The sequence below is a fragment of the Trachymyrmex cornetzi genome, unplaced genomic scaffold (genome assembly GCF_001594075.2).
Source record: "Trachymyrmex cornetzi isolate Tcor2-1 unplaced genomic scaffold, Tcor1.1 scaffold237, whole genome shotgun sequence".
In the NCBI taxonomy this organism is placed as follows: Eukaryota; Metazoa; Arthropoda; class Insecta; order Hymenoptera; family Formicidae; genus Trachymyrmex; species Trachymyrmex cornetzi.
Window position 1 is genome coordinate 94,465 of NW_017297029.1, and position 25,989 is coordinate 120,453.

Sequence of the window (25,989 nt, forward strand, 5' to 3'; positions counted from 1 at the left end):
GTAAGACTCTGAAATCATAAGATAGAAAGAAATTTAACTTTTAATTTTTCAATTACTTTTTTTTATTAACTTAACTTTTAATTCAATTAATTTCATTATACATTAACTTGTATCTTAACTAAGTTAAATTTTCAAGGTTGTTAACTTTAACTTAACTTAGTTAAAAGAAAAAATTAATTTACTCAACAACCTGGTTATTATATATTTTAAATAAATAAAATGCAGAGTCCTATTTCTTATTTTATATTTTTAATAATTTTTTACGTACGTATTTCTTATTTAATATATTACATAAATTTTTGGAACCTATTTTATGTGTGTTATTTCGAATAAGTCGTATCACTCTTTTATCGACTCCTACGATCTTATATTTATAAAAATAAGTTTCTGGAACTTATTTTATATTTGATATTTTAAATAGGTCGTATCAGTTCTGTTACCACGGATCTACAATAGGTATTTTAAGCCTTAAGCCATAAGAAATTGACCAATTACAGTCGAATCCGAGAAGAATAAGCGACTGCGATTCGCCCATTTCTTATAGTTTAAGGCTTAAAACCCTATTGTAGATCCGGACTTACCCTGTAATAGCCCTGTAAATAGCTGTTGTATGTACACTTTGGCGGTCTCCTTAAAAAGCCTACATTTTACATGATATTCTCCCCCTTCCAAAAAGTGGAGTGTAAGCCCGGATCCTCATACGGGCAACAGCGCTTTGACACCGAACGCTGATTGGTGAAAAGCCAGTTGTAGGAGTAAAATTTACCCCCACAATTGGCTTTCCACCAATCAGCTCTCGGTGTCAAAGCTCTGTTGCCCGTATGAGGATCCGGGCTAAAAGTGTATGGTGTACAGGGTGTTACAGATACATACTAGGCAGTACAACGGGTTGCGCGGCAAATTTTGCATGGGTAGGCGCCCGGGGGTAGGCGCTTAACCTATGCAAAATTGCCGTGCAACCCGTCGTACTGCCTAGTATGTATCTGTAACACCTTGTACATACGCTTTACACTTCTCGTGTATTAAGAAGAACAAACCTACAGCCCTCGACTATGAGTACGGATGTGTAGTGTTGTGCCGACGATAATTGGAACGCAACTTGTGTCGCCGTGTGTACGAAAGTGTCTAGGGATATTGCAATTGGAAAGCACCCAAAGTATCGCGATCAGAAAATTCACTGAATTAACATTTGAAACGTTTGGAGCCAAAACTGCCAAAATAACGTCGAAGTGCTATCCTAACCTGATTCTGTTAAAAGATCGAAAATCCATACAGGGATCTGGAAGAAGAAGAAGAACCTGATTCCGTTATTATCGAAAATGCCCGGTTGTGTTAAAAATTGCAAAAACTGCAGCAAACGAAACTAAAGTTTTGAATAACCACGCGTCATGGAGCCAAAATGGCGGCAGTTCGCGGTACTTTGTTAATTTAATGACTTTACGATCGATAATTCGTGTAAGTCTGGATCTACGATAGGTGTTTTATGCCTTATGCCGTAAGAAACTGACCAATTACAGTCGAATCCGAGAAGAATAAGCGACTGTGATTCGCCCATTTCTTATGGCTTAAGGCTTAAAACCCTATTGTAGATCCGGGGTAATCGGGTTACTTGTTACCCCGGATCTACAATAGGGTTTTAAGCCCTAAGCCATAAGAAATGGGCGAATCACAGTCGCTTATTCTTCTCGGATTCGACTGTAATTGGTCAGTTTCTTACGGCATAAGGCATAAAACCTATTGTAGATCCAGACTTAAGCTGAATTTTTATCTGACGCTACGACGCTTATTTTTAGCGTCAAAACAGATCACGGGACCAAAATTGACGCTTGATATTCGTCAATTGTGATCACGTCACCTGTTTTGACGCTGAAAATGAGCGTCGTAGCGTCAGATGAAAATCCAGCTTTATGGGTGCTTTCCGTTTGATGACACAAGTCGACACAAATGTCATTCTATCTTTGTCACTCTCTGACTTGAATGTCAACAAGGATAGAACGACGCTTGTGTGTGTCGATTTGTGTCAACTTGTGTCATCAAATGGAAACACCCTATATGAACCATATATCGATTTATCATCTCCAGCCTTGAAAAGTGGACGATGTACCGTAAGAAAAGTTGACGTTGCTATGTAGTTTACATCCACTTTGTCAGAGGGCAATAGTGCGCGGCAGCATTTTGCGGTTACAGGTTTTGGGCCGTCATGTTCTCTCTCGGGTTTCTCTCTAGTATACATCATTAAGGCCGCAGCACACACTCTTGCATAACGCATAATGCATAGTGCATAAGCGAATCAACTAATCAGAATCTTTTCTTTCCTCCCATTCCATGGAAAAGAAGAATTTTGATTGGTTGATTCCTTTATGCACTATGCATTATGCGTTATGCAAGAGTGTGTGCTGCGCCCTTTAATGTAAATTGATGTAAATTGGAGAGAAAAAGAGAGAAAGTTGAAAAGTATATACAAAAGTTCAGCTCCAAAGAATAACCAATATTTTTCGCAGAATTTTAGCAGAATTTTAGCATTGCGGTAAATATAAGAAATTTGAAAAATTCTGTGAAAAAAAATGAAAACCTTTATAAAGATTAAAATTTTTCTAACAAAATAAAAATAAATATAGAAATTATTGTAGATAGAAGTACAAGACGTAAGTTTGAATCGTTTAAAGGGTTAAAGCTCCCGTGACGGCGGGCCGGTTAAAAGATACGAAACGAGACTTTTAATGAATGTTTGCGAATATAATAAACATTGATTAAATAGTTACGTAGTCGACATTCTCGCTTTTGTACTACTGTTTGTGATGACTTAGATTTGTTCCTATCGTGTTTAGATGAAGAATGATAAATTTTTTAAGTAGATAGGTTATATGTAACAAGGATACAAGTTGTTATGAATGACAGTACCGTTCTTTAGATATTTCGCATATAATTTACATTGTAAAAATTATGATTGGGATGAGAATGAATGCGTTTAACGACACTGGACTTGGAGAACCTGAGCAAGATGCGAATACAGCCCTCATAGAACTTGATAAAGGTTTGTTTGTATCATTGACTTTTCTAACCTATTTACAGCACATAATATCTCAAATACTAAACAAATATTAACAAACAAACTTATAAATGCATGGTTATAGGTTTACGTTCTGCTAAGACTGGGGAACAATGTGAAGCTATAGTACGTTTTCCTCGACTATTTGAGAAGTATCCCTTCCCAATATTAATAAACTCGTCTCTGTTGAAATTGGCTGAAGTATTTCGTACAGGGAGTAATTTCTTACGAGTATGGGTTTTAAGAGTATGTCAGCAGAGCGAAAAGCATCTTGATAAAATCTTGAATGTAGACGAATTTGTAAGACGGATTTATAGTGTTATACATTCAAATGATCCAGTCGCTAGAGCTCTTACTCTGCGTACATTGGGCAGTGTAGCTGGCATTATTCCTGAAAGACAGCAAGTAATATCTTTAGCTAATTAGTAAAAAATAAGACAATTTCTAGATTATAACAAAGTTATTAATTTTTATGCCAGGTACACCACAGCATAAGAAGATCCTTAGATTCTCATGATTCAGTTGAAGTAGAAGCTGCAATATATGCTGCTCAAATGTTTGCAGCACAGTCCAAATTATTTGCTGTATCCATGTGCAGTAAGATTTCTGATATGATCAGAGGTCAAGCTACTCCAGCTTCAATGAAGTTGCAGCTTATACCGATTCTACAGTACATGCATCACGATACTTTTACAGCATCAATGGTATATAATATTTTGTATGCGTAATAAACTTTATATATATATATATATATTTTTTTTTAAAAAACATTCTATTTTTTTATTAAAGGTAAATGAACTATGTATGGAGCTTCTTGCGAGTTATCCAGCAGTGGAATTTGTCAGAGTCACTCTGAGTGCACTAAGTACTCTTGCTTCTGCGACATTGTTAGATGTGCCACAACAAGTTGCGTTATTATTACGCCATTTACAAGATGATCCAAGATTGTCTGTTAAACGTCATGCCTTGCATCTTTTGCATAGTTTGGCTAGAAGAGGGGCACATCTCTGGCCACAGGGTGCCCTTAATAATTTAATTGGTACATGATTTGTGTGTGATATAATTTACTATTTGATATTTGTACGAGTGATATAATCAATATCTAATAATTTAGAGAGTACTACGACACTTTTGCAAGATGGTGCAGGAAATACAGATCTTCTCATCCGTACTTTAGACGTAATCGAGGTCAGTTAAATTGATATAATATAATTTCAGCTTCAAAAGTTTCTTTTACAATATACATTTACACATGTTTATCAAAATGCAGGTGCTTAGCCAAAATGCTGTAACATGCGATGCAAATATGGAAGAAAATAGTTCCTTATTGCAATTATGTTTAAGTGCATGTTACTCGCCTGATCCATTTGTCGCAGTAAAAGCCATTACTATACTTTCTAGAGTTGCCTGCTATTGGTATGTACATGTAAAATTTTTCTCTTAGAATATGTAAGATAGATAATTAATATGGATTATTTTGTTAACAGTTACCAAGAAGGATTGCCCGCTTATGGTATACAAGATGTGATTTCTTGTCTCGAATCTCTGATTGTATTATTAGTTTTGGACGATAAATATTTGCATCAGTTGAAAGCATGCCTACGTTCAACAGTAAAACTGTGTCAATCGCAACCCAGTCATTGTGCTTCTTTTGTCGATGCTATTGGTTCTACTCTTATTAACACTAGTGCAGAAAACAGTCAGAATGAGAAACAGACGGTCGCATTATGCGAAGCCTTAGGTGCTATAGGTAGTTTAGGAGAGAATACATTGCTTTCACTTTTACCTGATATTTTAATCAAGCTTAAACAGACATCTCATGTACATACAAAGGTAAGTTTATAAGTATATATGTAAGAATTGTTTCCTTTATGTAGAAGAATTTAGTTTCTGAACAAATAGATATTTTCATGAGATTCTATTTTGATTTGAAAAGGTAATGCTTTGTACATTATTATTCCAAACGGTGGCTGGAGGATACGAATGGAATTCGGAATGTTTAGAGGCAGTAAACAACATCGTGAGAAACGTGGATGGTTGGGCAAAATATCGTATTGCGCGCAGCGCAGCAAGATACGGCCATCATACAATTGCTACTGAAATATTTAAAGGTCTAAAAGAAACTGTAGCATCGGAGCAGCTACATTTTTGGCTGTCAGGTTTAGAATTAGTTACAAAAGCAGAATGCTGTCTCATGTATGTATTTTCCGTTTTATCTGCTGTCAAGACCATAATACATTATCTTATTTGTTCTTCTCTATTTTTCTTCTTCTAACAAAACAATATATGTATAAAGAAATAAAACGGAAGGCGAAGATAATATGAATAAAGCTGAGATTGTGGAAAAACTGAATGGCGCGATAGCGCGTTATGCAAGCGCTTGCGCGTCTCTCAAAGCCGCTAGCACTCCATTACGCAGTTTGCAATTTCCAAGCGAATATTCAAAATTACGTTGTGAATTCTTACAGTCCATTGCACAATTGTTACATTCGTGCATGTAAGTAAAAATATAGCAAATGTAATCAAGAAAAAGAAATTGCAGAAATTTAAATTTAAATTTTTAGATCTTTATGTACCGCACCACCACCTGCTATAGCTGTCACAGTCGTTATTGCAACAAAAGACGATCTCCAGAGATACGGACGTGTTACGCATCAGGTATAATTTATATAATTATAATTGTAAAGTGATTTCAATTATAATACCTATCTACAGCTATATATATCTACGGCTATATGTATACACTTATATAGGGTGTCCCATTTTAATGTCCCATCCCAAATAACTTTATTTTTGATCTTAAAAAAATGTTTTAGACAAAAGTTTCAGACAAAAGTATGGCTTTGAGGGGGACATAAAATGTCATTAGTTTGACCTTGAATACTTGTTTGAAAATTACGTGAAGGTTGTCTTCAATTTTTTTAATGGAATCCCCTACTTTTTATTGTACACTCTTGTAGATTATCTCGAGAGCTTTCCAAAACACTATAATTAAGTTCAATTTCATTAAATACTTTTCGAGTTATAAGGCTTGCAAATTACAGCACCGCCGGCATTAGCCTTACCCAAGATGTCCGACCGACGACTAAAACCTCTTGAATGTTGGTCAGCATTATGATCTGGCTAACATTTGTCAAATCAAAGTCATTGGAGGTTATTCCTCTTATTTTCATTTTTGCACTCAAAATTACATTTCTACATAAAAATGAAAATAAGAGGAATAACCTCCAATGACTTTGATTTGACAAATGTTAGCCAGATCATAATGCTGACCAACATTCAAGAGGTTTTAGCCGTCGGTCGGACACCTTGGGTAACGCTAATGCCGGTGGTGCTGTAACTTGCAAACCTTATAACTCGAAAAGTACTTAATAAAAATGAACTTAATTATAGTATTTTCGAAAGCTTTCGAGATGATCTACAAGAATGTGCAATAAAAAGTAGGGGGTTCCATTTAAGAAATTGAAGGTAACCTTTACGTGATCTTCAAGCAATTATTCAAGGTCAAACTAATGACGCTATTTTATGTCCCCCTCAAAGCCATACAACTTTTGTTCGAAACATTTTTTTCTAAGATTAAAAATAAAAAAGTTATTTGAGGTGGGACATTAAAATGGGACACCCTATTGTATACTGTATACTGTATACAATAGGGTGTTGTATATTGTATACTGTATACTGATATACTAGTGTGTATATTATAAATTTTACAGTTAAGAAAATCAGCGCAAGATTTGAAAAGCTGTGCGGAAAATTACCAAAAGTTATATCAATCAGCCTTTGATGCTGATCCGGAATCATTGGCGAATATTCGGGCGTATCCTTTCACTAGAAAAATTTTTATTCAATTACCGTATTTATTAAGAACGTTCTCTTGGCTATTTACCTTAATTCATCTCTTGTAGATTACAAGAAATATGTCGGTTATTAGCAAACAGCCTAGAACGAGTCTGCGGCGGACCTAGTATTTCTATGTACCAGCAACAGAATGATTCTGTGAATTTTCATTTTGGTGACTCCGTAGAAATGCGACAGTTGGCTCGCTGTTGCGCCGAGTTACGTCGTTTAGCACCATCCTGTATAGGTGGCGAAAGCAAGAATGGAGCAATTAGCCATTTGAGAGTTAGTTGCTTGATGTCGCAAGTGACACTTCTTGCCGGTGGAACGATGAGATTGCCGATTCCACGGTATTTCTTTCAAACTCTACAGACTACTAGTATTAAGCTGTCTGTATCACCTCAACCACGTGTTCTCGGTGAGCCCGTATCTGTGCCGCAAGGTAGCCAATTAGCGCTCAAAGTCGAAGGAGTATTGCGACACGGTCGACGGGCTTCCCTTTTCCGTTCCGTCGCTGCGGTGTGCATTTCTATCTCGACGACGCCGCCTTCGAAAATAAATTCTGATCAAAAGGTAGATAAAGTATCTAAAATTATCAGATCGCATTAATTATTAAAATTTAAATAATCTATATATATATATATATAAAATGAATATTAAAGATTCATTCATAAACTATTAATTATAAACAAAGATTAATATGTTAATTGTTATATATTAAATAATATTAAATAAAGCGCATGTTTGTTTACAGGATTCCAATATGAATGAACTGCAGCAAACAGTAACACCTCATCGGGATTTCTTCGCTTGCGAATTTTTACTATCCTTGGGAGTACCTGGATCTACGATTATACCCCCATGCACGGTTGGTGCAAACACTGTCACGAGTACCGGTGGTCAATATCAAATCACGGCGAGCGCGAGTATACTCGACAAAGATGGTAATGTGTGGAAGTGTGGCCCACGTTCCACTTTACCTGTTAGAGTACACGAAGAACCTGCGAAGAGGAAGTTACCTTAAGGAGTTAAGTTACCTTAAATTACACACACTTCGTGGCATGCAATATGTATTTTATAATATGTATAATATTTTTATTCAAATAAATTTTAATAAGAACGAATTTTAATAAATTATTCTCATAAAAAATCCATATCGTAATTTTGCTTTTAATTTTAAAATAAAAGCTGCATCATGCATTTGTATTAGCAATAATAATAGTTACGCGATGTAATATATTGCAAACATATTTTTCGTGATTTATTTCATTCTTTGTTTTTTTTTAGATAATTTTTATCAAAATTTATCGTTATAATAGGTATTAACGCGACAATTTCTCGTTATTACAGTGATTCTTGTTCAAACGTAATCTTTACATTTACCTATATTTTTTTAGGAATATTCTTTTTTTTTATAGATTTATATAGATTTAAATATACATTTTTAATGTAAAATACAACGATGCATATATGACAAAAATATCTGAATTGATACAAATCGTCGACGTTTAACTGCAATTGAACTCACAAATAAAACTTATTTTAGGCCGTCTAATTCGTGTAAAAATTCTGAATAAAATTCTATTTGTAATTTTATATACTGCGTAATACGAAAAACATTTGAAAATTCAAAAGAAAAATAGCACATAAAATTGTAAATAGAGTTTTATCCTAAAATTTGACACAAATTTTAAATCGTTTAAAACGGACTTAAATGTCCTGAAAAAAAACCGATTTCACAATTTAACAATCTATTTGTAATATCAATCACAATTATATTATATCTTTAACTATATTACAATTTTAGTTGCTCATTTTTAGAACTATGTTTAAATTCTTTGAAAATATATCGAAAAACGAAACTTGTATATTTTAGCTATGAAATTCTTCACAGTAAATAGTTCTTTCAAAGAAGTACGCTTACACATTTTGAGAAAATATATGTTTTATATTCAAGTATCGTATTAAATAATTTGGTATATCTCTCGTTAGTTAAAAATAAGAATTTGTCGTGCACATCTAAAAAAACGCGCGCAGGATCCGTCGTAGCGGAGTGACGTCGAGTTAGCCGTCAAGTAGCGAGTGTCGACGTTTGAGTGGACGCGCGGGCGACGACCTATAAAAGGGAGATGACGAGAGTGGCGGACGCACAGTCGCGCACAGTCTATCTGCCGGTACGGTTCGGAGCGGAACGCGCGAACGGCTGAGCGTTACTTAGATTCATTATTCCATTCCATTCCATTCGACGCCCGGCCGGCCCGGCACTACCTGCGGGAAGCAACAGTTATGTCTTCGAGGAACGTCGCAGCGTTGATCGCCGATCCGCTGCGCTGTTGAACGTGTTCGTCGCGCGTGTGCCCGCGGTAAGTCATAAGTCAGGAACTTTTTTTTAACGGCCTTCAAACCCTTGCGTTTTCTACTTCGCGCCGTTCGTCCGCGCCAAGTTCGGTCTAACATTACATATTCTTAAACGCTGCGTCGTCGGGGGAACGCGCGATTGCTTTTTAATATCTGGTGGTCGCTCTTCGCGAAGTTTCAGTATGTCATTTTAAGTCCATTTACATATTTATAATTTGTACAAGTTTCCCCTCGATGAGGGACGGCCGGCGAAAGCAGGCGCCATTTTCGAAACTGTGCAGAGAACGTAATAAAGGAACGACAGGCTACTATAAATGCTGTATAATCTTTCAGAATGCTAGTCAAGTGCGTTGAATAATTTTCATTAAAATCGTTATTTTAGTCGCCAGCTGCCACATGAAAACTTTTCGATAAGATTGCTACGCTACTCTTGGACATTGAAGTGTCTGAAGTTTAGCGCTTATGACGATTCAAAGTCAAGTGATCGAACCACCATTTTAACATTGATCGCACAATCGATTATTGATGAATTCTTTATTATAATATTTATAGTTTGAAAGAGTATAGTGTTTTACTTGATTATCATGCAAATATCGCATTGAAAATACTCGTAATTTGAATTATGATTGGAATGTTAGAAATAATTAGAGGACGTGAGGCGTAATGACAATTTTTGTGTATACATTTGCTGTGTCGCTTTAATTCAGAACAAAAATGGTAAAAATTGATTTTTACTGCTATTATAGTAAAATTTAACTTTTATATTTGTTTTACGATGTTTTCACTCGTGTAAACTACGATTATAACAAACTTTATTAATTTGACGTTTAAAAAATTATGTTCCATAATCCATAATACTGCACACGGTAAGTTAAATTGACACAGAAAATTGATCAAACAAAGTTGAAAACGAAATATCGCACGCGTTTCGAAATAACTTTTATCGGTCCAAACGCTCATTCACGAATGTTTTTAATGCGCATTTTGTTCCGTCTTTAAACGGAACTTTTCGATCTCCTTTAGAAAATACGAGGGAAATATCTTGATCATTTTATTGAACACAAAACTTGATCTAGAACCGAGAACCGAGAATCGCTTCGCATCAATCGGATAATATCACACTCTCTTCCATTATTACTTGTTTTCACAAGTAATATCGCGTTCTGCAAGACGAAACCGCGATCGCGGAGGGAAACGGCGGACGAGGAAGAGAACGAGAGTCTTGCAGTCGAGTAAACTGCCGAACTTTGGCTCCAGATTAATTTGCTGGTACCTCGGGGGAGCTTCGGAAGCCGCGGATGCCGGACGCGGCTTCTCGTGCGGGAGACCCGGGGAACTGTGTGTGGAATCAAATCAAGCACGCGTGGATCGAGTTCCGGCAATAGAGTCTTAAAGTGCGTTTAACGCTATTAGCGCTGTTTGTGTTATTCTATTCTTGTTTTACGTTATTCTAAATAAACGATGATGGTGGAATAACACAAACAACGCTAATAATAGCGTCCTTCTCTCCCAACGCATCCTTCAAATTGCGGGTGTAAACCTCTTGACAAGGATAACTGATTGCGACAATGGCAAAGGTCGTCGTCGTGATCCGCAATCTAAAACGAGCTGCTTCTCTGCAGGAGAGAAGGATCGTTCCAGGGAGGAATCCTTCCGGCGCCGCGATCGTTTCTCGTCGTTTTCATCGAGAATCAACTTTGCGCGCTTGATACACCTAATTGAATTCGCCGATCCTTGTACTGCGAGAGCTAGTTAGACGACACGTAACTGTTACAAATAGATTTCGCTAATATTTCAAAAGACTTTAATGTAACTCTGTTATGGACCACCAAGCGATCGATTAAAGGCAATTTCATTATTTCATTAAATTAAATAGCATATTATATTTTTGTCGTACATATGTTTCGCCACGAATGATACATCCAGTTAGACGAGATAGGACAGGTTTGATTTATAGTTAAACATTAACTTCGTTACTTCAGAAATTTACTTGATTTGGTTATCGGAAAATTCTCCGGGCGCAAATTCTGTTATCGCTGCATTCTAAAGTAATTGTCCTTTAAGAAAAGCAAATTTAGATTTAGTGTTGCGTAAAACGACCGCTACGTAGACATTATAAACGACTTAACGGGCTTGAAAAAAGCGGACGATAATGAAAAGGAAGCGCTTAGTGTAATTGATTTGTGTGCGCGGCAAACTTAATGGTACTTTCTTGGAGAGACTTTGAGTCACGTATTATTTTAATATATCTTTTTTGATATACAAAACATCGGAGGTAATTGAATGGACTACTCATATTTATTTCGTAAAAAAGTGAAATTTTTTTATTTATTCAGTAAAGGTGATTAAACTACTCTTTTAAATACGCATAGCATGCACAATAATAAATATAATTAAATTACTATTCTTAGTTGATCACAAAGCGGCGAATTGTGTTACTATATTACATAATATATTATATTATATTTTATTTTTTTACTTTAAAATGAAGTAAAAATATTATTTTTGCCAAAATATTTTATAAAAATGTAAATATATTCGTAAAATAGCAAGTTTAAAAATTATCTGGAGATCCCGTGTACTGTCCCATCCTAGAGTTTAAGCAGATCTCATGAGTGGCAAGAAAGTCTAATTTCTTGGTGAAATTACTCCTGGTGAAGCTGTCATATCCGTCGGGAGGGAACTCGGGGAGAGGCGCATCGTCAGGCTTAATGCACAATGACTATGCCGTGTCGGTAGCGAGAATGTTGCGGTTAAATCTATATGCAAGCGAGAGAGAGAGAGAGAGAGAGAGAGCGTACGCGGTGTATGCAGAGGCTGCGTGATTCGAACTGCTTTCACAGATAGAGAGCGAAAGAGAAAGAGAGAGAGACAGACGAGGTCGTCGAGTAGTTGTGCTAAATGGTTCGCAAACTAATGTTCAAAATTCGGGTATTACCGCGAGACCGAAGGAAGATGGGATAGAAAGGAAACGCAGCGAGCACACGTCTTTCTAACGGAAAGACGGAAGCGGATGAGGGTGAGAGTTGTACCAACCGACGAGGCGTATATATGTAACATTACCTTACCCTAAAATACTTGTCGTACCCCGTTCAGCGCGATCATGAATTATTTATTAAACAGCGCCTTTCGTCTTTAACTCTTAGTACACACTATGATTTTTCGGTTCTTTACTGTACGCACGATGGGTCTGTCTCGGGTTAATTTTCATCATTTTAACAAATATACAAAAAATATTAAATGATTCTTACATTACCTTAATATCTTTAGAAAATATTTATTGCATATAAACAACTAATTATTAGTGGTGTTCTCACATGTACGATCCTATGAGATTTAATATTAATTATTTCATGTTCCTCTCTCTCTCTCTCTCTATAGGTTTGACGAAATGTGCAGGATGTGAATGACTGAACCGTATGTACTAATAGCATTTTTCACTAATAGATTTTGGAATCTATTAGTCAAAGACTGTTGTGCCACATTGATTAAGATCGCACGCAAATCTGAGACCTGCGCGGGTTCGTTCCCTCAAGTGAATCTCTCGCGAGTATACTCTGCAACGCGGATATAGGTGCGCTGGAAAATGGAAATAAGATTCTGTCCATTTTTCCATGCATAGAAAGTGTCGTTCCCTTTGTATGCACATAGAACAGATATCTTATTTTCCGGTATGCGATCAGAACACCATTTTCTGGATTGCCCGCACACGTACTAGCTTTTCTTCTTACGCTCGTACGAGATGTGCGAGCGATTAGTGACACGTACAGGAAATAGTTTGCATTACTTCCTCGATATGAAAAAGAAAACGAGGATGCGCTCGGACGATTCACGCGATAACGTTCATATTATTTAATAAATTTCGTGAAACTCTGCGACATAAATGTACCGCATGATTTTCTTCAAACTCACGTTTTCTTTCGAACTTTTCTTATATAAACGAGAAATTGCTTGTCATTTATTACATTGATATTTTTCGCATAACTGCGGTGCGACGCTTTAAATTGCCTCACCTGCTACACGGCACATTTCTACGCTGTAATAGATCTGAATGAAAATGCGCTACAATGCAGCAACGTGTTGTACATCTTTGGCCACTTTATTGTTGGAAGAAGCATGTCCAAGCCGCAGCAGCATTTTGTAGAGAACTCAGCTCATATATATCGGTATCGGCAAGTTCCGCTCGACAAAACAAATTGCTTATACCGTCAATGGAACTTCCTCGGAAGTGTGTGTTTGGCTACGTATCGATACTATACTTTATATAAACCGTTTGTTTAACTTCTGAAGCAGGGGAGAAAAGCACTCTCTACCTAAGGGTAGAAAACTGAAAAATTCTTCGAGAGAGATGAGAGTTGTGTGTGTCAACATATAAATGTATAGAGTTAGGGACAGCAGACGCGTCTCGCAAAAATCCTTAATAAATAAAACTTGGTGCCAGGATAAAATAATCCGTTTGTTGATCCAACACGTATGCAGTTATACATGTTTTTGTGCAAATTAACGAAATGTTATGCTGACTGAGAAAAATGTCTGATTGAAATGGACGTAACCAGAAGATTCTAATTATATCAATCAAAATTCCGGTTATCTCAACTAGAATAGTCGAAACTAGAAAATTCTGATTTTGTCCATTTTTAACTAGAATTTTAATTAATCCAATCAGAGACATTTTTCTCAGACTTTTTCAGTGTATCTTTCCGCACGTTAAAGACGCTTGCTTTTCTTAAATTAAAATTTCACTGATACTGTATACTTTTTCAAACCTAGTTGAAATTCAAGTTACAGGAATACTAATAATGAATGAGAATTGCGAGACATTTTTTTCTTTGGAAGGTATAATAACGTGAAATTTGATTAATAAGGTAAATTATGCTTTCACGTAACAAGAATTATAGTGAAATAAAAATATTTTTCGATATTTATGACTTATGACAATGTATAATATTATGCATAAATAGAAAAATGAAAATGTAGAATTATGTTTTTGTAGAATTATATTTTTCACTTGAGATTGCAATTTATTGTTACACATGTATAATATTTAAACATTATAGCATTAGTTAATATTGCTTAAATATATTACATGTATAAAATGTGTATAATATAATAGTAGACCGCAATCTCAGAAAGGAATGATTCTACGTAAATTGTAATTCTATTTCCTCACGTAACAGATTTGCCGTTTGAGAAAGTAATTGAGATTAAAATTATTTTCAATGCGATTGTAGAAACGCAACGTCGTAAAAAAGACAATGAAGAGTTGAGAAATATTGTTAAGAAAATTTCAATAAGCACATTGGAATTTAACAAGAGTTGAGTTAGTAATATTTTTCTGACGATTTAATCCCAAGTTTACACAAAGCGAATACGCGCAAAAATTATTCTCCGATATGTGTAAATCGTTTTTAAAATTTGTATTTATTGCGCGATTATCTTAAAATAATAGAAATCACGTCTGCAGCGTTTGCATTTTACAAATGCGATTTTAGAAATATATTAAATAACACGTACTAATTAGAAGCATGAATTATTCGTGTACGAGAACTTATTAATAATGCCAAATTTAATAAATACGGTACACTATGTTTATCACAAGTGACTGTGGTATTCAAAACTGAATTTTTTTGAATGGTATTAATAAACGACTATTAACGACGCTCAATTTGTTCAAATTTTCGATTTTGTATAATCTAAACATTCTAAATGAATATTTAAATGAACACAAATCTTTAAATTCGTATTTTTTTAAGCGCCGATCGGATGTTTTTTTTTTATCGTCGAGGATTTTCGCATCAATTTTCGATAGATAAATTGCTGAAATACACGCGTTTAAACATACGCGGGTAGACACGCGTTATTGCATTTTATCGGAAATATGCTCGAAAATTTTCCCCTGAATGGAGATCACAAAAATGGTAACAACGCATTGGGGATTTGTCACATTCCTATGCAAGCACGTAAAAATGATATAGAATTTTATATGCACCTATACATGTACGATCCGAGCTTTTTGAAGGATTGGAATTAGGCTGCGTTACTTTTCTCATCTCTCCAGTCTCCTTGCAACATTCTTGCCACGTTTCTGTCGAGCTTTATACATATACTCATGAGTGTGCATATGAGTGTCTGCGAATATATTTTCCAAGATGAACAAAATATGTTTATGAATAAATTAATAGCATAAGAAAAAAAATGGCAAATTCTGTCATAATAATTCTGTCTTTCAACCTTTCCAGATCATTAACAATAAGCCAAACATATAAAATAATATAAATCAAAAAGATAAGATGTCTTTACTGTCTTTATAATAATTATCTAGTAATTAGTAATAGGTTTTTATAAATTTTTATATATTATACAATAATATGTTTAAGGATGTATTAAACATACAATCCCTGCAAAGAAAATTAAATTTGTGGATATGTTTAATAATATTTACATTTCAAATAAACTATGTACATATGAAAGTTATGTGAATAAGACTATATTTTTGTTTAATAATACATTTTTGTGGTTTATTTATTTTATTTGTTGTTATTTTTATTGTTAAAAATTAAAATTTTAAAAAATTTATATTTTTCTTTTATAAGTACTTTAAATATTTAAAATAATTTATGCAAAGTTTCATTGCGATTCGCTGATTAGTTACAAAGATATAGAACAAATGAATATTTTGTTTATTTATTGAACAACTAGTTATGCATCGTAATATAACTCTACATAAATAATCTTGAATACATAATTAATGTACTTATATTAAGAAATTAAGATCTTTATTATTTATTTTATATAATACGGTTCCATATATTTTTATTAGAGCACAGATTGAAAAAATACTACTATTTATGAAAATAACTTATGATCCAGATAATAAACCCTCACCAAATTTGTCATATTATTTTTAAACGTGATTTAGAATAATCTATAATTTTTTCATAATTTTGTTATCATTTTGAAAAAATATATAAAACAACCTTAATATTTATCTGATATTCTGCAGCATTTAACCATTTAGAAACGCGGTTAAATTACATCTTGTGGCTTCTTACAAGCAATGGATTTTCAGAATTTAACCACCTGTGTTTAAATGTCAGTGTTAGGAATAATTTCCTTCGGAGAGAGACTTCCGAGCGCTGAAACATTGACCTCCCTTCGCGGTTCATTCCGTGTACATTTCGCAAGCGGCAGCAGGCACCTACATAGGAAAATGTAGGTGGGTGAGGAAGTGACGAAAGTGAAGGACAGGGGTAAATGGACTGGTTTCGGGGTAGAGTGGCTTTCCGTTCTCGGTGAAGGCATTTGTTCCGTCGACGCGCAAACGCGCTCGCGCCTCGTAATAAACATGCCGCGCACCCGCGGCGGGCGGACTGACTGATGATACCGTTCACCGGTAGATCTATGTTATTGGTTTCATCTCCCGATACCGATGAACCATTGAGCTTGGGGAAGCACGAAAGCATTCGTCGTACCGAAACGAACGGCAGTAATTACCGCGACTGTTCTCCTTCGTATATCGTAACTCTTCCCTCTCTGCTTTTCCGATCTTTCCAGCAATTCACGCAATTGGAAATGTCAAAGTTATTTCTCTTCGCATCCCATATACACAGCTCCGCATGTCTTCTTCGTTAAACGGACAAGGATCAAATATGAAGAATGTTCCGATAAAGGCACTTTTGTCTGTACGGCGCTACGATTTAATTTCGCCGCAAATTAAACGCGTAAAAATGCACACATAACTTAATGCTATAATTTCATTATAAGACGCTGAATTTTTTTAATGGCTCTAATTAAATTGTATTAAATTGAATTATATAATTTTCGTTCTTACGCGATGCATTTTTGAAATGTGTCGTGCGCTCGGCTTTCACGTCCGCAGAAAATATCACGCGAAGAATTACGGATGGTCTCTATCTCTTGTGCTTTCTTTCTTTTTCTTTTACATAAATTGTATAACACTGTCCTCGTATCAAACGGCTATTGGCCGATAGACTTGCACTTTACGTAAATGCAAATCGTTCGCCGCACGTGCAACATATTTGGAGACATTAGCGGGAGACACGTACCAATAAATAACGCTTTGATCTTCGTTTATATTATACCGTGATTCAAAGTGTCGAAACGCGTATTGGCCCCTCATTCGCGTCATTTAAATGTTGAATGCCGCTGTTTGACACTATATATATGTATACTCGTATAATCCCTTTATTAACGCCGATCGCATATTCGATATGCAACAGATATCAAAGTAAAACTGAGTCGTTAGCATTAAATTACACAACGAATGTACGGATCAGACCATAAGAGCGTTAATTTTTACATCGCAATGAAATCACTCACATCGTGACTTTATGAAATGTTCGATATTGCAATTGACATTTTTCGAACAATCATAATCGTGACTGAAAATTAAAATATTTAATGAAAAATTATATATTGTGAAAAACAAATAAATCTCTCGATAATGTCATACACTGAAATCCAGAATGTAAAAGAAGCTATAGGAATATCGAAAGGAATTTGCAAAAAGGCGTGGATGAAGTCCATTTCCTGAGCAGTAGAGCAACTGCCTCGCATAAATCTTTTCTGTCAACTATTTATCTTTGAAATACGTTGGCGAGCGACACCGTAACCACCGCATGATTCGCAAGGTTTTTCGCGCTACTTCCATAAATACCATGTCGTTCATACGCTATTATATAACGTATTTCTTCACAAAAAATGTATCAGTCGAGCTATTCTCTCATCTTATCAATTTTCTAATTATCCAATATTTAATTACTTTTAACTTATAATTTTAAACTTATTATTAATTTTAAAATTATTATTTAATCGACACGAAGATTAACATCTTGAGAATTTGGATTTTGTGCAGAATTTCGTGTATGTATATGTTTGTAGTATTAATACTTGCAAAATTGTGAAAAACGTTTACGTGTGATACAATAAATTCGAAGTAGGTGCGGTACAACACAAACGCGAAATGCTACATCCGCATTCGTAAATACGCCATATAAAATACTTTGACTATCTGATACGTGTAATTTGAACGTAGCATCAGGTGGCTTCGGTGCTATCACGATAACGCCACTGTGACAATTGAAATTATTATCGGTGTTACCGCATCGTATCGCGTTGTCAGTATATCTGACAGATTAACAAAATGACCAATGAAACAAGAGTAAAAACTAATTCCACGTCAGGCATACAATAACATCACACTCGGGATTTTATCATATATTTACAGATTTTTTTCTGTTATTTTTTTCTTATTCGTTAGCAATGAGTGATATCAGTGTATATCATTACAACCACCAAGTTATAGAAGTTATACAATATTTTTGAGAGAACTCGCGAGAAATGTGTATTAGTTCATCCGTCTAAAGTCTCAGCGGTTTTGCAGAATCGCTACGGGTTTAGAAGCAAGATTTAATATCTGCAACGTAATTCATTTGGATTAGGCGCGCACATTAAGAACGGCGTACTCCCGCCCGAGTAATATGCTTGAAACATCTTCGTGCTAATTAAAATTGTATCGCGTGATGTTTCTTATTATCGCCATAACGTAATTAGCGCGATTGCATCTCGAAAGGAGGACAGAACGTTATAATGTTGCACGAGCGGTACACAAAGCGAAATACATTTAATCGGTATCCCGGACTGCCAAACGAGAGTCGAAAAAATTAACGGACGGTAATATACGCGGCGCGCGGATTTATTTTAATTCAGTCCGGCGTAACTAGCTCGTGCCATTCATTCCCAATAACGAATTCGCTCGCGTAGATCGAATTGCATCTACCTACCCTCCTCGCTCCTCCTCCATCACTCGTATGCTTTTGACTGTAACGCCAATTCGTCTTTCGAAATGTTGCGAAACGCTTAATGGGATCGTATCTACCGCGCATTTGCTATTACCACGCTAACAAATAGAATAACTCTCCGAGTGATATAACTCGGAGCTTCGCCCATCTCGCTCGTACATTCCGGACAAAACATGAAATCGTTACGACGATTTGCAGCACACTTCGAAAACAGAGAGTATGTGCTCTTCCCCTGCCCGCCATCATCCTGCCATACGCAAATCCCTTTCTCTCTCGTCCTCTCGCTAAAACCAAGGTAATCTCCCTTCGTACAAACCGATTCAGTTATCCCGTGACGAACTAACGGGTACTCCAGCCTAAATGGATCGATATTTATTTGGGATAGACGATCCGCGAAAGCGGATCTCTCCCTCGGCCCTCGGATGTTCGTATCAGCGCGAGGTGCAGTTCCTTCGCCGATTTTCATCCAACATTAAACAAATCTGGATAGAATAACTCACGGACGTATCATATCCATGAATTTTGTTTATATAACGGATCTCTTATACTATATATATAATTTTACTTTGGCGTATACGGAATTTTGTCTTGTCAATTTTTTATATTATTTGGACATTGACGACGTATTATTACGAATTGATTTTTGCCATATAATTACGTTACTCTCTCATATATAATGATACACACATTAAATACATATATTACTTAATTATTTATCATTCAATTATTCGTTGTTTAATAATACTCAATGATTTAAAAATCAGTAGAATTAATATTTTCGTAACAGTAAAATCAAATATGCAATCTGCAAAATGTATATATTATAATACTAAATACAACTTTTAATATAATATATAAATGATTATAAAATAAACTGGCTAAATTTCTATTCTTAATTATTAACTTTATTTTTCAAATTTTCTTCTTTTACGTTATTGAATGAGTTTTTGCATGGTAATGGTCGCATGTTCGTACGCAAATAAAATTAAGTACGCAGAGAACACAGAGAGAAACGTGCTGCATCGCAAAAGAATTCAATGTTGGGCCTCGGGTGCTTTTCATTATCATAATTTTTTTTGCCAATGATGCCTAACAGCAACATAACGTGTATGAATATGAAGAATACGTCGCGTGACACGATAGATAACAGAAGAGAATCGAGTGAGACAGGTAGCCAAAAACGGGTGCAGGCGGACGGGATAGATGTGCAGTAATGAAAAGGGGCACCTGCTGTATATCTCTGTGTGTGCTCCCAGCCCGCGGGGTGCAACTTAATGAGCTTCCTGTGTTGGTTCCGCTTTTAGCGCGTAACTCGACGTCTGTCGAGCGTTTTCTCCCCCCCCCCCCTCTCTCTCTCTCATTTATGCGCTCTCTGTCCAGCATCACCCTCTCTCGTCGTCGTCGCGAGTATCATCTCACTAGCGCATATATCTTGGAAAACGATCCGTCCACAATGTTGGAAGTGGCATTAAGATGCAATCACGAGTCACGAATTAGCAGATTGTCCGACTCGAGAATTCAATTCTCACGGATAAATTCGTCATGGAGAGAGATTCATGCCAATTTTCAAAATAATTGCACGAGTTGTTATCTTGTGTACGTCACTGGTGATTATCATTGAGCTTTTTGCCAATCTGACAGGCTATTTGAAGAGATCAACTTGTAGCAATAAAGAGAAAAGAATTGTATATAATGTACATATCATATTACTTTTCATAGATAAAGACATTAAAACGTCATTTCTTTCTGTCATGTTTACGTAAGTAAAGTAACGACCAAAGTTCTTTGATTAGAGAATATTTTCTCCAAGGCGCAATAATTCGTTTAAGATCTAGTTACTATAAGGAAACTTTTCTCCATCACTTCGTGTATTACTTTCTCTCTTTCGATCCGGTGTTAGGTTACTCTCGCGCGAACACCAATTCCTCCGTTCCACCACAATCCTATCGGATCCGCTTTGTAGTGCGGCGTCTGGAGAAGTAACAAATTCTCCAATTCTTCGATTCGTACTCTCTCACCGCGCGGAACCGATTGTTCGTTACTCCGCGAACGGATGAAGGTACGGAAATCATGTATCGATCCTTGCCGAGCGCGAGGGTGTTACTCGTATGGTCTCTCTTCGCAGCATCGCGTAGGTACTTTTCTAATTCCGCCGCATATCATCCGCCAATTCTTTTCTCTCCTGCACACTTTTATTATCTACATGGGTATCTTGGTATCATCTCCCGGTAGCATTTTTATTCGACTCCGAAACATTACTGTAAATTTATGTTCCTCGTCCTTTTCTGTGTTCCTAATTCTTCACAAGAGCTTCAAAGCTCTCGCGCGGCCTCCTTGCCCATCGTCTCGCTTTTCTCACTGGAAATCCATCACGCCGTATTACCGAGGGATCAATGAGACAGACATATAGAGACACGTAAAACGTCGGCGAGCTACCACTCGACGTTTCAATACCGCCGAACTCTGTTACAGAGTGGTCCCGTGGTAAAGAGCAACGAGGGGAATGTATCCCTCGATGTTGTGCAAAGTGCTGCGGCGCGGCGGCGCCAACTTATCGTCGCTAAGCCTCTTTACGAATGTAGCCCTTTTTCTCCTACCCGACTTCCTCGGGTGACCCGATTTGTCGCCGGATAATGTTGATCGCTCGCACACACTGCACTCATTGCGGCCTTAATGCAGGAATTAAAGCCGCCGACATTCATACTATAGCACAGTCGTATAAAAGAATCTTTCTATCTGTTACACGAATCTACACCAAATTCATATTTACATTTATTCATATGTATGTATACAGGGTGGGGCAATAACTTTGTCCACCCTGAATATCACCGCTATTTCCAGAGATATGAAAATATTGTCATTACAAAAGTTGTAGGGCATCAAGGGAACTGTAACATACGCTAGTCATAATTTTTCTAAGTGGAGGCACTTCGGAAATTTCAAGGTCATCTCCACTTTTTAAAATGGCATGCCATACTTTTTTAACCTTAGTGTAACAGCGGGTATTTAGACGATTTCAACGACCTATAATAAAAGGTCATTCGTCATTAAATAAAAAATAAGACAATGATTCTTACGTCAAAAGTGTTCGAAGTGATATCCGTTTGCATTAATGCAACACTGCAATCGTCCAGAAGCACGTGCACTTCTTAACACTTCCGCACATGCTGCATTAATTCGTTACTTCATACTTTCCGATGGGGTGGGCACTTCCCTACAATATCCTTATATTCGCTATGTTACAGTAAAAAATGTAAATATTTACATTTCTTACTATGAATTCTATAAGTCCAGAGGGATTTGTGAAACTTGGAGCTGAAACAAACATTATTCTAAGTTTAGTATCGGTAGATCTTTCAGAAGGTGATCACTTCATGTAGTTTAGCTCGTCTGTGATTTTGGTTACAAGTTAATGTGAAAATGAAGTTTTCATTTGCTGAACAAGTGGATATATGCTCCTCATTTATGGAGAAGCTCAACAAAATTCAATAAGGGCGCAAGTATTGTACATTGAACGGTACCCAGATCGTATGCATCCCTCATATTGTATGTTTCAACGAATTTGTAAAAAATTAAAAGAAACCCGGAAGCTTAACTACACAAAAAATTGAACGTCGAAAAAGAGTGTGTCATGAAGACAACGAAGTCAACGTGCTTGCAGTAGTGAATAATAATCCTCAAATTAGTTCAAGACAGATAGAACGTGAGTCAGGTATTAATAAAAGGAGCATATTACGAATTCTTGCTAAACATAAATACCATCCGTATCGTATTAACCTTCATCAAGATTTACATGGTACGAATTTTGAAAATCGTGTTACCTTTTGTCAGTGGGTGCAGCATCAAATGCACGTTAATAATGATTTTTTTTCATTAATATTATTCACCGATGAAGCAAGCTTTACTAATTATGGTCTTGCAAACTTGCATAATATGCATTACTATTCGGATGAGAATTCGCACTGGTTAAGAAAAGTTGATCGTCAACGGCAATGGTCGTTAAATGTATGGTGCGGCATCATAGGCGACAAATTAATCGGACCGTATTTTATCAATGGAACACTTAATAGCATAAAATATGATAACTTTATACGCAACGATCTCGGAATTTTATTAGAAGATGTACAATTGAATATTCGTTGAGTAATGTGGTATCAACACGATGGATAACCTGCACATTATGGACGTAGAGTAAGAGCTACACTCAATGAAATCTTCCCAAATCGGTGGATAGGACGCGGTGGGCCGATTTCGTGGCCAGCTCGTTCACCTGACATAACACCACTCGACTTTTTTTATGGGGAACATTAAAGAACATTGTATAGGAAGTGCCAACCACACCGGAAAATATGAAGCAACGAATTAATGCAGCATGTGCGACAATCAGTCCGGAAGTGTTAAGAAGTGTACGTGCTTCTGGAATTAAACGATTGCAGTGTTACATTAATGCAAACGGACATCATTTCGAACACTTTTGACGTAAGAATCATTGTCTTATTTTTTATTTAATGACGAATGACCTTTTATTATAGGTCGTTGAAATCGTCTAAATACCTGCTATTACACTAAGGTTAAAAAAATATGGCATGCCATTTAAAAAAGTGGAGATGACCTTGAAATTTCCAAAGTGCCTCCACCTAGAAAAATTATGACTAGCATATGTTATAGTTCTCTTGATGCCCTACAACTTTTGTGTAATGACAATATTTTCATATCTCTGAAAATAGCGGTGATATTCAGGGTGGACAAAGTTATTGCTCCACTCTGTATACATACATTAGTACTTATATCCTAGCTATCATATATAATAGGGATGCACCGGATATTCGTAAAGTATTCGGTATCTGATATTATCCGGCACTTTTTTACTATTCGACCGGATAACCGGATATCATTAGTATCCGGGAATATATCCGATTGAAATTTGATATCGTTAAATAATTTTTCTTATACAAATGTTCTATAAATATGCATATTCATGATATAATATCTCATATATTGTATTATTACAAAATTACAATCTTTTAATTCTATATAGGTCCTTTTTTTTTAGATGACGCTCTCGGAATCCGGTCGGATATCCGACTCGAAGAAATTGCTTTCTCGGATATCCAATGTTACATTCTGTCTGGATATCCGATATCTAGTATTTTGCAATTTTTAGTAATTAATGTCTTGTTAACTATTGCGAAAATTGCAAAATGGTAGAGGATTTTTCGACTCAGTTTAGTCCGCTCTATCTACACAAAAGTGATTGGCGAAAAAGGTCGGGACACCCTGTATATGCACTTGCATATGTACCATATTGTAGTCTTTTTAGAACTTCTCGCCAAATTGTTTTTCCGGACTATAAACGCAATTAAAACTACTCTAGTAATCGCGAATTAAATTAACAAACAATTTAATAATTTGATGCTACTATCAAACCGTAATAGGCATTTTTCTAGTATTGGTTGTGTTTCTTATTTACATATACAGTCTAAAATAAAGATTCTTAATATTGTTTATATTATGTCGCCTGAAAGAAAGACGTTGTTTCCTTGTTGTACCGATTATTGTGAAGAATATTACTAAGGCCTCGGTGGTCTAATGGCTTAGGACGCTCGTACGGAATACAAGAGATCCGGATTCAAGTCCCGGCCGAGGTAATATTTTTCGCAATAAATTTATTAACAGTTTCAACATATTAACATCTTTATAATATGATGCTTGATAGTAGCATCAAATTATTAAATTGCTTATCAATTTAATTCGCGATTACTAGAGTAGTTTTAATTGCGTTTATAATCCGGAAAAACAATTCAGCGCGCAGTTCTAAAAAGACTACAATATGGTATATATGCAACTACATATATAGTGTATATTAGTAATTTAAGATTGAATTATTTTAAAGCAATGAAGATCCAGCTTCGATCGTAATAGGCATTTTTCTAGTATTAATAATAATTTAATTTAATAATATAATATAGGGCTATAAACCACTCAAGTTATTATGTGAGTAAATACATTTATATCAACAATCTAAAATTTACAAACAGACGTGACGTTTCGACCTCTTTCGAGTCATTTTCAATGTCATTAATAATTTTAAAAAAGTTACCAGTAACTACGTAAGACACTTTTTTTAAATTATTATTAACATTGAAAATGACCTGATAGGGGTCGAAACGTTACGTCTGTTACAAAATTTTAGATTGTTGATATAAATACATTTACTTACATAATAACTTGAGTGATTCATAGCCCTATATTATATTATTAATTTATTTAATTAGAATCGTTGTGAACCGTTATTCTTTATTGAATTTAATAAAAAAAAAATTGTTTATTCTGCTTAGCATAATATATTAAATAAATTAAACGAAAGATGGTCATAAATATAACTGTCGAGAGGAGCAGCTATTTTCGAGTAAATATTTTCGTGCTAACACATTCTATCGCGTGACTACCGCATTATGTCAAAGATGGTGCTCCAGGAACCCACACGCTCCTCTGCTCGTCTCATTTCCCGTGGCTCGATTTAACACGATTTAGCGGCTGACGGAAGCACGTAAGTGAATATCGCTTTTTTTTCTCAGCTGATACCTTTGCCATTCTCTACCGATATCCTAAATGCAACCGAGAATCGCGACGGAAGAATCCACGAGGGAGTAACCTGAGGGAAGCTAAACGGAGGCTGGAGGATGACGGTGTTCTATGAAGCCACATCTCTGGGATACAGAGAGAAAGAGAGAAAATGTATGTGTTAAGGTGCTTCCTAACTTTACAGACAGTTTGAACCGCAATCTTTAAGTTCCATCGCGCAGGTGAACTTCCTTCGAAACCTATCCTATAACGTTGCTCATGCGATGACGACGACGCACAGTGTTTCACACTCATCGACAGTCGATCGCTATTTCATCGTGCCTTTTGCATGCCAAAGTG

At 35.9% G+C, this 25,989-nt stretch overlaps 2 protein-coding genes across 2 annotated transcripts in view; both read left to right on the forward strand.

Annotated features, from left to right (window-relative positions):
* Window positions 1-2,823: 2,823 nt before the first annotated feature.
* INTS7 (Integrator complex subunit 7) lies at window positions 2,824-7,929 on the forward strand. Its single transcript, XM_018507391.1, has 13 exons — window positions 2,824-3,034; window positions 3,135-3,454; window positions 3,529-3,753; window positions 3,839-4,088; window positions 4,164-4,237; window positions 4,320-4,465; window positions 4,537-4,882; window positions 4,986-5,245; window positions 5,346-5,546; window positions 5,614-5,707; window positions 6,763-6,866; window positions 6,955-7,459; window positions 7,641-7,929. The coding sequence occupies exons 1-13, from the start codon at window positions 2,944-2,946 to the stop codon at window positions 7,908-7,910; spliced, it is 2,886 nt and encodes a 961-aa protein (XP_018362893.1). The 5' UTR covers window positions 2,824-2,943; the 3' UTR covers window positions 7,911-7,929.
* Window positions 7,930-9,069: 1,140 nt separating this feature from the next.
* The window catches only part of LOC108761059 (lachesin), a 43,520-nt gene continuing 26,600 nt past the window's right edge, over window positions 9,070-25,989 (forward strand). Inside the window, exon 1 of the mRNA XM_018507392.1 lies at window positions 9,070-9,249. The gene's annotated coding sequence lies outside the window, so the exon portion shown is untranslated. The remainder of the gene's footprint in view (window positions 9,250-25,989) is intronic.

Excerpts from the sequence above, each read along its gene's own strand:
- INTS7 (XM_018507391.1), top strand. The coding sequence starts at position 2,944 with ATGATTGGGATGAGAATGAATGCGTTTAACGACACTGGACTTGGAGAA. Across the intron at positions 4,883-4,985 it reads CATCTCATGTACATACAAAG|GTAATGCTTTGTACATTATT; the intron begins GTAAGTTTATAA and ends TGATTTGAAAAG. Across the intron at positions 6,867-6,954 it reads TCATTGGCGAATATTCGGGC|ATTACAAGAAATATGTCGGT; the intron begins GTATCCTTTCAC and ends CATCTCTTGTAG.